The sequence below is a fragment of the Eretmochelys imbricata genome, chromosome 10 (assembly GCF_965152235.1).
Source record: "Eretmochelys imbricata isolate rEreImb1 chromosome 10, rEreImb1.hap1, whole genome shotgun sequence".
Taxonomy (NCBI): domain Eukaryota; kingdom Metazoa; phylum Chordata; order Testudines; family Cheloniidae; genus Eretmochelys; species Eretmochelys imbricata.
The window spans coordinates 30,553,664-30,569,635 of NC_135581.1; the positions used below are offsets into that span (position 1 = coordinate 30,553,664).

The window sequence follows — 15,972 nt, forward strand, 5'->3', positions numbered from 1 at the left end:
CGTCCCTCTCTGTGCCCCTCCTGGGTGTGTGAGTCACCTGCAGGGAAAGGGGCGGCAGAGAGGGGTGTCTGGCCATGAGCCTGCTCCTGGGTGCAGCCCCCGCCCTTTCTCCACGATGCACCATTAGCTCAGGAGCGTGGCCATCACTGGCCCTGGAAGGCGACCACCACAGAGGAAGGCAAACGGCTCTTTAGTGGACAGAAATGATACTTCTCCAGTGCTGCACACAGCACCTAGCTGCAACAGCAATTGGGCCCATGCGAGAGAGTGAGCTGCATTCGCTGAGGCAGGCACCGCCGTGACGAGAGCCTGTCTGTGTATTGAGGTCACCAGCATCTCCCATGGCTGTGGCCCTCCGGGGTCACCAAGGCAGAGGGCAACATAAGAGTAGCAGGCTCACTGGGGGTGGATCTAACTGTGCTCAAGGAGGATTGCAGGCTGGGTCTAATGAAAAGCCTGCCTTTCAGTGATGCACAAGCCAGGGTCACAAATATCACTCCAGGGTTTCCCTCCCCGCAAACTCCCAATCCAGATGTGTTCACTGCATGGCAATACCATCTCCGGTCTCATTCCAGTTGTACTCAGTACCCCAGCCCGGGGGCGATAACTGCCTGCCCTTCCACACTCCAGATGTTCTTCTGGCCTAAGGGGACAACACCTTCCCCATGCATCAAGTGGAGCTGCTGTAGCCCTGGAAATGAATGGGTAGAATAAACATGGTGGGGCTGTAACCTGGGCCCGGGTCCCGGAGACGGTGGCTCTTGGCTGGTTGCCCTGCCCTTGGTTGAGTGGGAGCAAGTGCCTGTTCGCACGTTGCCGGGGCAGGTTGGGAACCTTTCCCCAGAGCCCCCCGCTGAGCTGAGATGGGCGTTCTCACCTGTGGGCTAAGGTAGCCGCTGGGGAGCTGACACCAGGCACGTAGACCCCCAAACGCTGGCACCTGCAGTCTGGAGCAGCCACCCTGGATGCTGCCCTAGTAACTATATACTTTATGATCCTGGCCTCCTCTGAGACCTGCTACTAGCTAGCGCTATAGGAGAGCAAGGCCTTGGTGATATTTATTAACTGTAAAGATCCTCTTCCATGATGCTGATGTGTCACTGTAACACACAGGCCTGCCCAGCAGAGGGCACTAGCTGAAGTATGCTTTACAGCCCCCCAGAAAAGGCCCACCCACCTCCCAGGTCCCCAGCACTGCACAGCCCAAGCAAGCAGCTCTCCCGCCTGGGCTCGAGGAAGAGCCACTAGGCATGGAGAGTCCCTGTCCAGCTCAGGCTGGGAGCCTGGGGAGGAGGAGCTCAGGAGGAGCCCTGCACTCTGGCTGGGGAGGTGGCAGTAGCTGACAACGCATATAGCGACGGTGTCTCCTCTCTACTCCCCTCTGTCCTCAGCCCCGTCTAGCCCCCCCATGTCTGGCTCATCCGGGGTGCCAGCCAGCCCGTGGCACATGATGTAGTAGGCATTGCAGTAGACGGGTGACTTGTTGGGGTTGGAATAGACCTGCTCCGGCTTGAGGGAGGAGAAGGGATTGGCTCCGTAGCCTGTGATCTGAGTCTCCAGCTCCATCAGGATTTTCAGGGAGTACTTCAGCTCCTGCTCGCTGTTGGGAGGGGATGGGGCATGGTTACCACACTGCCAACCTCACCCCACCCCTGCACCTCCAGACACCGCCTGGGACTTGACCCCTGCCAGAGTAAAACACCAGGGCCCTGACACTGCTCCAGGAGACTTGCAGCGTGAGCTTCCCCACAGCGGTGCCACGTCCGTGCCAGCTGGGACTCCAGCACCGTGAGCGCCCCCACAGCGGTGCCATGTCCGTGCCAGCTGGGACTCCAGCACCGTGAGCGCCCCCACAGCGGTGCCCTGATGCTGCGCGCCAGGGCTCCAGCAGCACCACCTTCACTGCAGTGCTCTGATAGTGGCCGCTGCCAAAACGCTCCCTTGGCAGTCAGGCGCTAATAGCCAAATACACCCTGTGGTTACAAGGTGACTGGTTCAGAGAGCAGCCGTCTCATACAAATGACTGGCTGGCAGACTCTGGGGCACAGGACAGCGGAGCCCCACACGTACTCAGCCCCGCAAGGGAAAGCACGGGGCAGGGGGAAGGGCCTTTCTTACCTGTAGATGGTGAAGAGGGTGGGGATCTTGTAGTCCCGCAGCAGCAGCAGTGTGGGGAGCCACCCATCCATCACATCCAGGCAGGCATGTAATCCTGCAGAGGGAAGGACACCAGAAAGCTTTGGAGCCTGATCCCCTGCCCAGTGAGGCCAACAGCAGTCCTGCCTCTGGTGTCACCGGGAGCAAGTTGAGGCCCTTGCTGTGGTAGGCGCCGAAGCTGCATGTGCACTAACAGGCAGGCACACACGCACTGCCACCCCATCGTCCCATGCCCTGCATAGCATCATGTTTCCAGGAGGCCCTATTCTCCCTGCCTTGCAAACAAGTAGCTCGCATGACTTCAATGTCTCCCATGAGGAGGGGCAGGCGCAACAAGCCCCTGGAGTTTTCCCAGAAGGGAGGGGTGACAAGGAATGCTGTTTATGCAGCTGCCTCGCCTGCCCCCAGCTAGGGCACCCTGGATGGAATGAGCTGACTGGCGCGTGTAGTGTTTTGGGAGTGGGGGCTTGAGAAGCATTCCCAGCTTGCGAGCCACTGGGGATTTCACGGGCTCCCTCTGGCTCTACCAGGCCAGCCCTCTGCTTGCAATGTTATTGTCCTAGTGCTAGCATATGTCCAGCAAAATGCCGTCATGGCACACCGGCATGCTGACTGTCTTCCTCCTCTAGGAACACTGGATCCCAACAAGTTGGTCCTGGAAGACACGGTGGGTCAGTCAATCCACAGTACCCGCAAACTGCTGGCAAAGAGCTAAAAAGCCTTTGCACTGATATACTTTTCCTTGCAGGGCCCCAAAGCACATTACAAATGTTAAACAACACCTGTGAGGTAGGCAAGTAGCATTATCCCCATTTTACAGCTGGGGAAGCTGAGGCACAGAGCCATGGACCTTGCCCAGAGCCAAGACTAAAAGCCTGGGCTCTTGACTCCCAGTTCTCTGTTCCAGCCAATAGCAATGATCTACATAAATGAAAACAGAGAAAACCACAGGTATTTTTCATTGCTTGCAACTGATGCTTTTGTGTTTTGGTATTATTGTTGAGTCTGTTTATTAACAACACTAGGTGCCTGCTTGATGCTTTGCGGACAGGTAGAATATGGCAGTTCGCTGCTCCATGGAGTTTACAGTCTAGCTCAGGCATGAGGCTCAGTCCACCCTGAAACATTATATTGGCATAACTCCATCGGTCAGGGGTGTGACATAGCTATGCTGACAAAACCCCCAGTGGAGATGCAGCTGTGTCGACCATAGAGGGCTTCTGTTGACAGAGCTGACTTCATCTGGGGAGGTGGTATTCCTAGATTGACAGAATCGCCTTCTGTCAGTGGAGGCTGCATCTACACCAGGAGGCTAGGCCAACATAGCTATCGTCTCTGTAGTGTAGACATACCAGCAAGGGATGACCATGAACAGAGGGCCATAGGCCCAGATCCTCAAAGGTACTTAGGCACCTTTGATTTCAGTCAGGTGCTTAAATACCTTTGAGGCTCTGGGCCTTAATACTGAGAAACCAAGGGCTACAACAGAATAACGTGCATGTGTGGGAGCGCACGCACACGCCACCAAACCAGAATCTTTGGTAAAAGCCACCAGAGGTTGCCTAAATCCACAGCCTATAAACACAACCCCGAAACCCAGAAGCACACCAGTTACATTCTCACCCAACCTTTGTAACCTACATCTAGGATTTTCCCCTTCCTCCACCTTACGACAGCCACACCCACCTCCCATAACACACGTCTCTGCCCTCCACAAAGCACGCCCCAGTCAGAAATGGCTGATTTGGATTGTTCTGAGTGTTGACCCAGTGCCATGTTGAAGAAGAGCGTGCTTGTGCAGTGCGGGTTCTTTAGTGGATGGGTTGAATGGGTAACACTGGACACTCTTTGTTTTCTTAGCAATCTAGAGCAGTGTTGATCATTCTGGACAGTTATCGATCACAGTCTTGTTATTTAAGTGTGGTAACGGGGGAGCTCCGAGATTGTGTTTTTGTTCTTCCAGCAGTTGATGTTTGAGTTAAGGATGGTTCAGTGGTTAGGGCGCTAGTCTGGGACTTGGAAGATCTGAATTCAGTTCCCTGCTCTTCCACATACTCCCTGTGTGACCTTGGGACACCTTGCTTAGTCTATACTAAAAAGGCTTTGTCAATACAGCTATACCAGTCAATCCTTCTAGTGAAAGACACAGCTTCCACTGACAAATGAAATAAGCTACAACTATGTTTGCACTAGGGTTTTTGCCACCCTAGGAAGACCATAAATAAAATCGCACCCCTAACCAACATTATTATACCAGCTAAATTTCTAGTCTAGACCTGGCCTCATTCTCTCTGTGCCTCAGTTCCCCTCTATAAAATGGGGATAATAGCACTTCCCTGCCTCACAGGGTGTGGGGCACATAAAGCCATCCAGATACCATGGCAATAGGGGCTGCATAACTAGATGGTTACGGTTGCATGTTTTGGGCTGAGGTACAGAGAAGAGGTTTCTGGCTGGTGGACATGGTTGTAGATGGCAAAAGCAGAGCGAGGACTTCACTAAAGTTTCCCTGGCTTGTTTTGGTTGGGTTGGTGATAGATCCAACTGAGCAACACAGTTCTTTGGTGGAACATGTAAGAGAGTTGTTTAGGTCTGGTGTGATGGGGCATCTACCCCACACTCACCCTGCAGGGTTTAATGCAGCCCAGATGGGCCAATTAACCAATTAGGCAGTTAATTAAGGAGGTTCAACTAGGCAGGAATAGGCGGGACCTATAAAGCCCAGGAGCTGGAAGGAGAAGAGGCTGCTGGGAAAAGGCAGAGACACTGCCAGAAGAATGGGAGAAGCCAGTGTGGTGGGCAGGCTGCAGTCACTCCCTGGGAAAAGGGGAGGAGGTGGCTTTGGGAACTGGTAGGCCCAGGAATAAAAGGGGAACCAGTAGTTGGAAGCAGCCCAGGACAGAGCAGTGAGGCCAGGAAGAGAAAGCCCAGACTGCTGAGCTGAGGGTCTCTGGGCTGGAACCCACAGTAGATGGTGGGCCTGGGTTCCCCTTCCAGCCACTGGGTTAGTGGCACTACAGTAGTGACTATTCAGTAGCTTTCTCTTTCTTTTAAAAAAAAGTGCTGATATGTTACAAACCCTTGTAATTCTCTGGCCATTTCTACATGCTTGCTGCAAGTATTTCTTGCCCTTTCCAGCTGCGATGGGCCAGTGCAGTGATGCAGGCCTCAGCTAGGCTTTGCCTACTGTGAGGAGAGAACCTTAAACTTTGAAAAGGAAACCCCTGAAATTAGGCAAGAACATAAATACTATGAAGTAACATCAAATACTTGGTTAGGAAAGTAATAAACTGTAAATAATCATTGCAAGGAAAGAAACTTTGCCAACATGCTGTGTCACCCCCAGTAAGGACTCAACTCTTCCTCCCTCGAGCTGCAAAGTCTAGTTTCACCCCGGCTGTCCTGACTTCTCCTCTCCCTCTGGCTTGCGATGCTCCTTTGATCTGCTACGACCGTACCACTTGCGATCTCCTTTGATCTGCTACGACCGTACCACTTTCCAGCAGGTTCGCCCACAAGTGATAGTGCCTCACCCAGAGAGCCATGCCCGTTCCCCAGGAGCCTATACTGTATTCCCTCTTTCAGTGTCCCAGTGGTCAATCTCATCAGTCACACGGTCTGTGCCCCGCCCGGCCCTTCATATCCAGTTTCCTTGGCAAATCTCCTTTTTACCCCAGTGCTGCTGCCTTCTTTAATCACCTTCCAACGGCCTCTTCTCTGGCGGAATCCGAGCCCGCTCCACAGCTCGAGCTGCCCTCTCTCCGGGGGTCTCTTTCCCCACCCAGGACAGCATTCTGTGCTGCTGCATCGCAGTGGCAGCAGGCTCTAACGCTATGCCCAATTGCAGCAGGAGCTAGTGCTCGGGCCAGGGTAACTACACCTACAAACTTCCTAACCACTTGCAAACTTCCCCCTTGGGCTGCGTTCTCAGTTCAGAGGCTGGGCTGATCCACAGGATTCAGAGCGGGATGCGCCAGGCAGGAGAAGAGTCCCAATCTGATGATCTGATTCAGGTCTGTCTCCGCTTCCCAATAGACGGGGCTCTTGGTGACTTCCCAAGGTATCTAAAAAGCACACAGTGGGTCTGGCATACACAGTGGGGGAAAGCACACACCATTTTTGGCTGTGCTTGCTAGGGGGCAGCAGACACCCGGACTGAAATCTTGACAGCCTGTCTGAGCTGTGATATTAGGCCTATGGGATCCTGGCTATGTAGCACTTCCTCTGGCAGCCAGTCCCTAACAGCATATGGCAACAAGGTTGAAAAGCAATCTGATTAGGAGCTAACAAAGTACCTGGGTTTGACTCCTCCTTTCCCAGGATATAGGCTACCACAGCCATTCTGGCCTTTAACTCCCAGAGCCTCCTTGGTATTACCATTGATAAGATGTTGTCTCGGTGCCTCTCCCTTCTTTTTGCTTTATGTTGTCTCCAGTCCTTGTCACCCTGAGTGTCCCCTGCCCTCCGGAAGTGAAGAAGGTACAGCAGGAGGAAACCCAACTGCGGGGTTGGGTGATAACAGAGGGTGCAGAAACAAGCCTCAGGAGAGGAGATTGAGGGGGGAGGGCTGTCAGGGAGGAGCAGGAAATCTGAAGGGTACCATTGGTTGGGCCTGGAAGGAGGGACCCGAGGAGCACTGCCCCAGATGGGCAGTATCAGAGGGGAGGGCAGCACCATTTGAGACAGTGGTTAGCCTCTGTCTGTGCACTCACCTGGATGAAAGCCCACCACAAGGTCTGGGCGGGCAGCCTGATGAGTCTCCACCTGGGATTCCCAGAAGTCAGGATACAGGGCCTTGTAGCTGCTGAGATAGACTCTTCCTCTGGGCCCGAATGCTGTCAGCGGAGGCCTCATGATGGGTCCATCTACCACATTGACTCCCACCATTACTACCTCAATGCCCTGGTGCCTAGGAAACACCCGCGTCAGCTCATCATAATCGGTCACCCGGGTGTTGAGGGTCTCGATATGGGAAGCCCCTACGATATGCACTGTGACAGGCTTGGTATAGAGATCAATGGCGAAAGCATGCAGTGCCATGGCGATGGTGATTGGCCTGGACTGGAAGTCTGTGGTCAGCCGTTTGACAGACTCCAGCAGCTCTCCCTCCTCTGGCTTTGGCTTCCGCACGTTGGCCCAGAGGATGTTCATATAACGCCCAGTCAGTATAGAGCTCAGCTTTTCTTCCAGGAGCTCCTGCATGGAGAACCAGTCTTCCCAGCTTTTCACCTCCTGTATACGCTTTGTCCAGGTCGCCGTGGGGAATGGGATGTCACCTAGAAGGAGAACCCCAGAATTCTCAGCTCATACTGTGCTGATCTTTTCCCTGGATAAGGAGCTCTGCCATTCAGCTCAACGGGAGATGCTGAGCCCAGAGCAGCCCTGCCAGTGAACAAGGATATGTTGTGTGGTAATGAAGGGGAAACAATAGGGAGATGGAGGAGCTGACTATATAACAGAAGTCTGAGCCATTAACTCTGTGAAGGACGTTGGAACCCCAGATACCCCAGGAGTCTGCAAGCCAAACTAGGAGAGCAGCTGCAGGTATCCATGACTCCACAAATCCCCTGAACAGTTGAGTGTATGAGGCCTAATGAGGAAACTGGAAGCCCTTGCAGGGGCGGGGGGTGGGGTGTGTGCGTGTGCATGTGTGTGTGCGTACGCGCAATTCCTGGATTCCCCCTAGCTAACACTCAGTGGTATCCAGACACCGCCTTGTTTGGCTTCACAGCATGAGAGGGCTCTGTCAGGCTTCAAAGACAGCCCTCAGTGCTTGTCACTGATATCATGGAAACCCAGGCAGGCCACGAAGGTCTGGGAGCTGGGGAGGGAACGTGAGCAGGTCTGGATAGGATCCACCATGAGACCCCTGCCCAATTCCCTTCTTGGTACAATCTTCTTACTGTCTGCTTGGAGCCTTGCTTCCTGCATGAGGCAGCAGACAGATGAATCTACACGAAGGCAGCCAAATGGCCTCTGGCTGCAGATGGCCCAGCCAGCTTTGACCCAGTCAAAGAGGAGCCCTTGTCCCCTTCTGTTGGATGTAGGCTGCAAACCTACCTGTGAAGATGAGCCATTCTACCAGCCGGTCAAGAGCTACCAACTTCAGCTTCTTACACAACTTCTTGTGCATAGGCCAGTTGGCCCGTTGGCACTCTGAGTTGCAGTAATACACATTCTGGCACCTAGAGGGAGCAGGACAGAGGAGAAAGAATATGGTGCTCCACCAGGCAGCAAATTCAAGATACATCCTAGCACCTGATGGGACAGGACCATCAGGAGTGAGCTTGAGAGAGCTGCCCCAAGGAAACCAAACTCAGTGCATCAGTTGATGGGCCCCCTTTGGACTGCACGGCATTCTTGCCCTCACCTATCCCTGCATGTGAACATGAGACATAAACACATGAATTCGTTCCTGGGGTAACTTCACTGATCCATTGGGATTACACCAGGGATTAGTTTGGCCTTGGTGCTGTTGCAGTGTCTATCAAAGGGGCTGGTCAGAACAGAGAGCTCCTCACTTAGCAGGTGTCACCCACTGCGTTGGTACTGCCGCCTTCATGCAGAAGGCAGCCAGGCAGCATTGTTGGGATGTACAAGCTACTCACCAAGGGGCAGCTATGCCCCTGTCCTCAGTTATACCCCCTGCAACATGTCATCCTCCATTCATGATAGCCAGAGAGCGCAGAGGTTTAGACACTGAGGGCCTGTTCTCACTGAAGTTAATGGAATGACTCCCATTGACTTTGGATCAGGTTCTGAGGAATTACAAGAAAACAGATGCACACCGCCGCTATTCAGAAGAGTAACCTCTATTATGGGGCCCCATTCAGAAGCCTAGCTGAGCCTCTGTATGTTAGAGGGAATTGTCCTCCTGTTCCATAGACATTCTGGGAATGTTTCCACTGGGAACAAGGGAAGGATCTTGCCTTGTGCTATGGCTCAGTCCTTTATAGCTGTCCTCAGCCACACACTAGGCGCTATTGAGTACCTTTTGCATCGCCGGAGGCTTCTGGGGTCAGGGAGAGCATCAGGGAGTTTCTTGCACTCAGCACAGAATTTGAAGGTGTCCTCCATTTTTTGAAACATGTCGAAATAAGTCCGGATCCCGAAATCTATCCCCAGCTTCTTTCCGTCCATCGCAGACCTGAAGGAAAACAGCCAAAGTAGCAAAGTTGATGAGAGGCGAGCAGGGCACAACCCAAACTTGCCCTCCTTTCATAGCCACAAGAAGGGCCCAAAGATGCTGTGTAATGGGAGATGTTAGCATCAGCTTAGCTTGCACAGGGGTACTGTGTGCTGCTTCCTCACTGCTGCAGTATGAATTCATTACCACCGCTTTGATGAGGGATTCTGTAGGTGCCAGCCCGAATGTTATCAATACCCTGATGGCAGCTAACAAAGACTGTCCTGAGCGGATGCCTTTGTGCATGCTTGTTATAATCAGGGACTGTTCTGAACTGAAGGGAAGTTATAGCCACATGTTGATGTGAAATGGCAGGGCCAGGCCTCATCTGAGGACCCCTTAGGAGAGAGAACTTTATCCCTACTAGGGTCTGAACCAACAGGGCATGATGTTCTGATCCTTTCAGAACAAGGGAGTTTAACTTTCTTTTCACTGGAAGTGGCCCTATCAGTCCACCAAGCTCACTTCTAGCCCAGGGGGACATAGCGTTTGTTTTGCTCTTTTCCCCCAGGCCATCCAGAAGTCTAATGCTCCCAGTGACTAGTGGAGACAGAGTCCTAGAGGTGTCTGAGGTCGTGTGCCATGCAGGTGTTCAGATGGCAGCACGCATCTTGTGCAGAAGCCACTGGGCACTCTGGCATTACTCACTTGTATTCATCATAGCTCTTCATGTTGAGCTTCTTCAGGATGACCTGCGACAGACCAGGGACGTTGCTATCCACAGCCTGGAAGCCCAGGGAGTCCATGTTGGGGCTTGTAATTACTGACTCCTCTGCAGGCTTCTTCTTGGAGTGGCTGGACTTGGAAGTCATGCCCTTGTTTCTGTGGGCCATCTCTGTCAGTGCTGGAAATTAGGCAGGCTGGAAATAAGGAAAACGAATAAAGGAGAATAACTGCGGCGGTCTTGAACAGGCTCCCCCCCATCTATCCCAGGCCTGAGACGCCTTCTCTTAGTATGCTGGAAACGTCCTCCCCACTAACAACCTGCAGGGAAAGTAGCAGGGTCTAGCATGCACATGGCTGGGAGCCTAGTAATCTGGGATCCAGTGCCTGCTCTGCTCTGTGTGAACTGGGGCAAGTCACTTCACGTCTCTGTTCCTCCGTTTCCCTGACTAAAATGGAGAAGTACTAATATCTCCTCACTTCCCCAGCAAGTTGAGGCTGAATTAATTCACGTACGCAAAGTCGTTTTAGATCCCACCTGGTATGGAAGTTTGGAGAAACCTGAGATGCAAAATATAGATCTGGATGCTGAATATGGGAGGCTCTGACTCACACCCATGTCTAAATGGAATGTGCATAATATTAGAAGACGCTTCTACTGGGTGGTTTTCAACACTCCTCTCTACAATAGCTGTCTACCTCCCCTCTCTCTCCCCCTGCCCACCTCTGACTTCCATCAGCTCCCCTTCCCACTAGTGATTTGGATCCAGTTTGTTTCTGTTATCCTGGCTGAGTCTGGAACGTTCCCATGGCACAGCAGGAATGTCCAAGACTGGCCACAACCCCATTGTTCTCCGCCTGCAAATGGACTTTCCCTGCCCTCTTGGCTTGTGTACCTGATCAGAGGAATCATTTGATTATGTAGCACGTTAGGGGGGGTCTCTCTGGGAGGCACCGGGCATCAGAGAATGTGGCTTCGTTCACAGGTAAAAACACCCCAGTGGGCTAAGTAATATTGTGTATTGGGTCTTTCACCCCTAGGTGTGTTGCAGATAGGTGAGGGAGGCTGGTTTTGCTGGCTTGCAGATGCATGAGACCTCCACAAGGGGGCGTGTTGGTGCTCTGCTCTGTGCATATTCTCAGACCACAGGCTTTTTGAGTCCATCCACTCCCTCAGGCGTTTGCCCTGACTGGCATTATACACTAGTATCGCTACCTACCTCTCCAACAATGACTCAGTCACGTTCTCGTTTGTGAAGGGAGCTGCTGTCCTCCCTCCTTTGCCATGTTGCCCGTCTATTCTCTTGCCCCCTTGACAGACGGTGGTGTGTTTTTACTTCTAGATCAAAGGTTCAAATTTGGCACAGCTCAGTAGTACAAAAGTTACCACCAGTTTCATACAGACCACTCATCAGATGGTAGTGTCCGTGGAAAGGTGCTCCTAGCACCCAAGACACCACCATAATTGGCTCTTACAGTATTTGCCCCCTTCTGTGCAGTCCCAGCAGAGAAGACAAAGATTGAATGGATAGAGTGAGCTCTCCTTGTTGGAACAGGTCCCTGCAGAGCAACACTGGGAAGTGAGCCTCCACTCTCCCTGCCTGTGTTGTACCTCCTCTGTTAGTAGAGAGAGGACTCCAGCTCCAGGGCTGGCAATCCGGCACATTTTCCCAGCACTGAACTTGCATAGACTAAGAAAAGGTGATCTGTACAGCGGGCTGGTTTCTCTTTATGATAAGCAAGTTCATTGCTGTTTCTCAGCAGGGCCTGGAGACGCATGAGGAGGTCTGGCCTAGGGGAATAACTGCTAACAGGTGGACAGTGCCTGCCTCGCTTGCAAAGCTGGTTGAAACCCAGGAAAACGCTTTCAGCCCAGCCAGCTGACCTGGTTGGCAAAGAGCTGAGCCCTGCTGTCAGCCTTACAAGGGCCTGATCATGGTTCCTTCTCTGGCTGTGGACAAGTCTGGTACCCCCTGGTCTCCATTTGATGAGTATTAAATTCTAGCCTATTGTTATTCCGGCTTTATGCTCTACCCCTAACCATGGCCTCTGAGCACCTACCACGTTGCTCTTACAAAGTCAATCGCCTAATTAGGAAATGCAAAGGGAAAACATTGATGCCACCATCAGCGAGTCCATGTTTGGTTTGTCTCCGGAAGGGACAGATCATACTTGAACTCCATGGGCACATGGGTGTTGGTGGTGCTAGACACTGCGAAGGGAAGGGTGTTGGTGATGGGCATGGTCTCACCCCTTTTCCACACTAGCGGCAGCTAGCCCATGAGGGAGCATATGTTGAACCTGCAAAAAGGAGGTCTAGCTGCTGCCTCTGAGCATGCTCTCCCCCCCGCCCACGTACATACATATACGAGCAGTGACATTCTCTCTACCTGTGTGCTCCACAGACAGAATTCCTCCTGCATGTGTGTGTGTACCAACGCGCAAGTTGCCAGGGTTTTTAAAATAATAGTTTTCTGTGCCAGCTCCAGGGACCTGAACCTTGTGGCATATAATAACCCAGGCTCAACAGAAGCCAGTGGCTGTGGAATGGTAAAAATCACTCACCCAAGGCAGCAGGGCATGGATTCTATGTGAGAGCTAGGTGCGGGGGGGCAGAAGGATTTTGCCAGCTGGATCACTCTGACTGCCTTCCACACCACCTGTCAGAAGCTTGATCTATTCTTGTCCCAGTATGATTCCTTTTCCAAGCCCGAGTAAGAAAAGGCACTGCTGGAGCTATGGAGATAGGTTGATGAGGAATAAAGGAGGAAAAGCAAAGGCAGACATGCTCAAATATCATGGGGCAAGAAGATAGACCCAGGAGAAAAAACAACCACTACCAACACAAATCTGATAGCAGTGCTATTCTGGTCCTGGGTCACCATGTGGAGCCAGCCAGTTGTCTATAGCACAGGCTAGAGACCTCCTAGGAATCAAGCCAAAAGCAATTATAATGGCATGAGTGATTTCCATTAACTGTTTGCCCTGGAACTTTTCAGATCATTTCAGTCCCTATTCTGCTCCCCAACCATCCAAACATAGCTCCTCAAGCTAGCCACAGCTGGTCCCAAGATCCTGTTCCCCCCAGGAAACCAGTAGGTACATTAATACTCAAAGCACTCTTCCAACCCAGATCAACGAAATGGTTAAAAATGTTTATTTCACTGAAACCCTCCTCACCTGGTCCTCAGCCCCATGCCAGCCAGGAGTTTGAGGTGTCCAAGCAGAGAAAAAATTGTGCTCAGCCCCTGAATATAGGGACCAGAGAAGGTTATTTCCCCTGCCGTTTGAATCCTCTTAGCCTGTTTCTTGATACATCTGTAGCTCCATTTGTCAGAAGGGACAAACAGGGAGAGATTTAATGTGTCTAAAAACTGCTTCAGCATGGGGAATGTAAGAGAATACTAAATGGAGATGATGACAGGGGAGGAAGAAAACAGTGCAGGGAGGGAATCTAAGGACCAGAGTAAACTTTGAGAAGTTAAACCATCCATTCCCTGAAACGATAACCGTTTACAAGACAGACTAACCTTCTAGGTGTTCTTTCTTTCTTTCTTTCTTTCTTTCTTTCTTTCTTTCTTTCTTTCTTTCTTTCTTTCTTTCTTTCTTTCTTTCCCCCTCTGTTGCTCTCTTCTTTGCTGTGGATTTGTCTCAGTGCTGCAGCTGCCTGCCTTCTCCTGGATCGTTTTCTGCTTCTAACTGCAGAAATGTTAGGCAGAACTTTGTGGTCTAAGAATATCCTGCCCACTCAGACCCTGTGAGGAATTACTTCTCATTGGGTAGAGTGACTGAGAGGCTGGGGCTTGGCTCCTAGGAGGCACACGTGCAAAACTCTTATCAGGTCCTGACTACAGGAGCTCCAGGATCCTATGTCTCACCTGCCACCTGCTGGAAAATATGGTGGTATCCACTAACCCCATGCCAGGCGATACTGTGAATCACCCACTTCCCCCCTATGCTGGATGATAGTATCACCTATCTGATCCCATCACTTCCCCGTGCCTGGAGTATGTGTCTCCCACCTCACCTCTCTGGAAGAGGATAGCGCATATCATATATCCCATCCCACCCTTTCCCCATGGCCAAGGATACTGTGCATCACTCGCACCCCCACATCCCTCCATGTTGAGGATGAGACCTGTAGGGCACCTGTGGCTCAGGAACTGCGTGTGCCTGTTAATTTGTTACTGTGTTTCCAGTGCAATATGGACACTAAAAATATTGTAGATGAGGAGGACATTCAGAGCCATGGATTTCCTTCTCCCCTGCTTTGGGATACTGCCCTTATAAGATACTATCCACTCTGCTTTTAAGGATTCTTGTTTCTCACAGCTGTGTCACATGTCCTACAAGTCAGGTAGGGTGATCACCTATGTGTCATGGAAATAAAAGATTATCATCTATCTATCAATCTAAATGCCAATAGTTCCATTCCTGGACCAAAGCCCTACACTTGTATGGCACTGTTTGATACTTCATGTAATTGTTGCTGAAATGGGGAACAAAATGCATTCTACTGTTGTAATAAATATAGAGGGAAGGATAGCATAAAATCCCTGCTTGGCAGACATACTGAATCACCTTACCTGTAAGGGGTTAGGCAGTTCAAATAACCTAGTTGGTACCTGACCAGAAGGACCAATGAGGAAAGAAGATACTTTCAAATTGGGGGAGGGAGGGAAGGATTTGGTTTTTGCTCTTTTGTTGTTCCCTCTCTGGACAGAGGGAGAAGTCAACCAGGTACAAGGGATAGCTCAGTGGTTTGAACATTGGCCTGCTAAACCCAGGGTTGTAAGTTCAATCCTTGAGGAGGCCATTTAGGGATCTGGGGCAAAAATTGGGGATTGGCCCTGCTTTGAGCAGGGGTTGGACTAGATGATCTCTTGAGGTCCCTTCCAACCCTGGTGATCTGTGAACATCTCCTGAAAATATACCTGGAATAATCCCTCTAAAACCACAGAAATTGTAAGTAGGGTAAGGAAATGCATTAGGTTATCTTTTGTTTTGGCTCGTGAATTTTTCTATGCTACAGAGGTAGTTTTATTCCTATTTTTGTAACTGTGAAGCTGAGCCCAGAGGGGGATCCTCTGTGTTTTAGATCTTTTCATTAGGTGTGATTCTTGAACTTTATTATAAAGAAAAAAGTAATTCTTTTAAGAACCTGATTGATTTCAGTGTCCTGAAGACAAAGGGTCTGGTCTGTGCTCACATTGCTCAGGCAATTAGTTGGTATATTATTCTCAAGCCTCCCCAGGAAAGGGCGTGAAGGGGCTTGGGGGGGTAGGGATTCCAAGTGACCTTTCCCTGAATTTTTGAGTAAATCACTTGGTGGTGGCAGCAATACAGCCCAAGGACAAGGAAAGGAATTTGTGCCTTGGGGAAGTTTTAACCTAAGCTGGTAGACAATAAGCTTAGAGGGTCTTTCATGCGGGTCCCCACACCTGTACTCCAGAGTTCAGAGTGTGTGTGTGTGTCGGGGAACCCTGACAACTGTGTTACAAACTCTCATGAGTCTTGCAATAGTTGATATTTTTCTTAAGCTGCAACTCATGGGGTCATTTCATTATGTGAGCATCTCAGCTTTCTTTCTTTCTTTCTTTCTTTCTTTCTTTCTTTCTTTCAATTAAGCTTTAAACCCTCATGGTTGAAGAGAAAAGCTTGAAAGTGTGACCCTAAAGATCAAATAAAAAGAATCCTAAATGTATTATTTTTTAAAATCTTGTGACTTTTAAGGCAATCTCATGATTTTCAGGGCCGAATGAGGTTTGAATGCCTGGGGCAGGTTATAACACTCTCAATGGTGACTTGATATGGGATACAGCGCATTGGACCCAACGTAAGGGAATTCCTTAGAATCATAGAATATCAGGGTTGGAAGGGACCTCAGGAGGTCATCGAGTCCACCCCCCATCCAAAGCAGGACCAATCCCCAACAAAATCGTCCAAAAGAACATGTGCTCCAAGTG

General features: G+C 50.9%; 1 protein-coding gene across 1 annotated transcript; it reads right to left on the reverse strand.

The window, feature by feature from the left end:
- Positions 1-1,371: 1,371 nt before the first annotated feature.
- Positions 1,372-10,176, reverse strand: MSS51 (MSS51 mitochondrial translational activator). The gene is made up of 6 exons (XM_077828792.1): positions 9,992-10,176; positions 9,149-9,304; positions 8,218-8,342; positions 6,870-7,433; positions 2,119-2,212; positions 1,372-1,600 (listed from the first exon to the last, which is right to left on the reverse strand). Exons 1-6 carry the CDS (start codon positions 10,174-10,176, stop codon positions 1,372-1,374), a joined length of 1,353 nt encoding a protein of 450 aa, XP_077684918.1.
- Between the last annotated feature and the right edge of the window lie 5,796 nt (positions 10,177-15,972).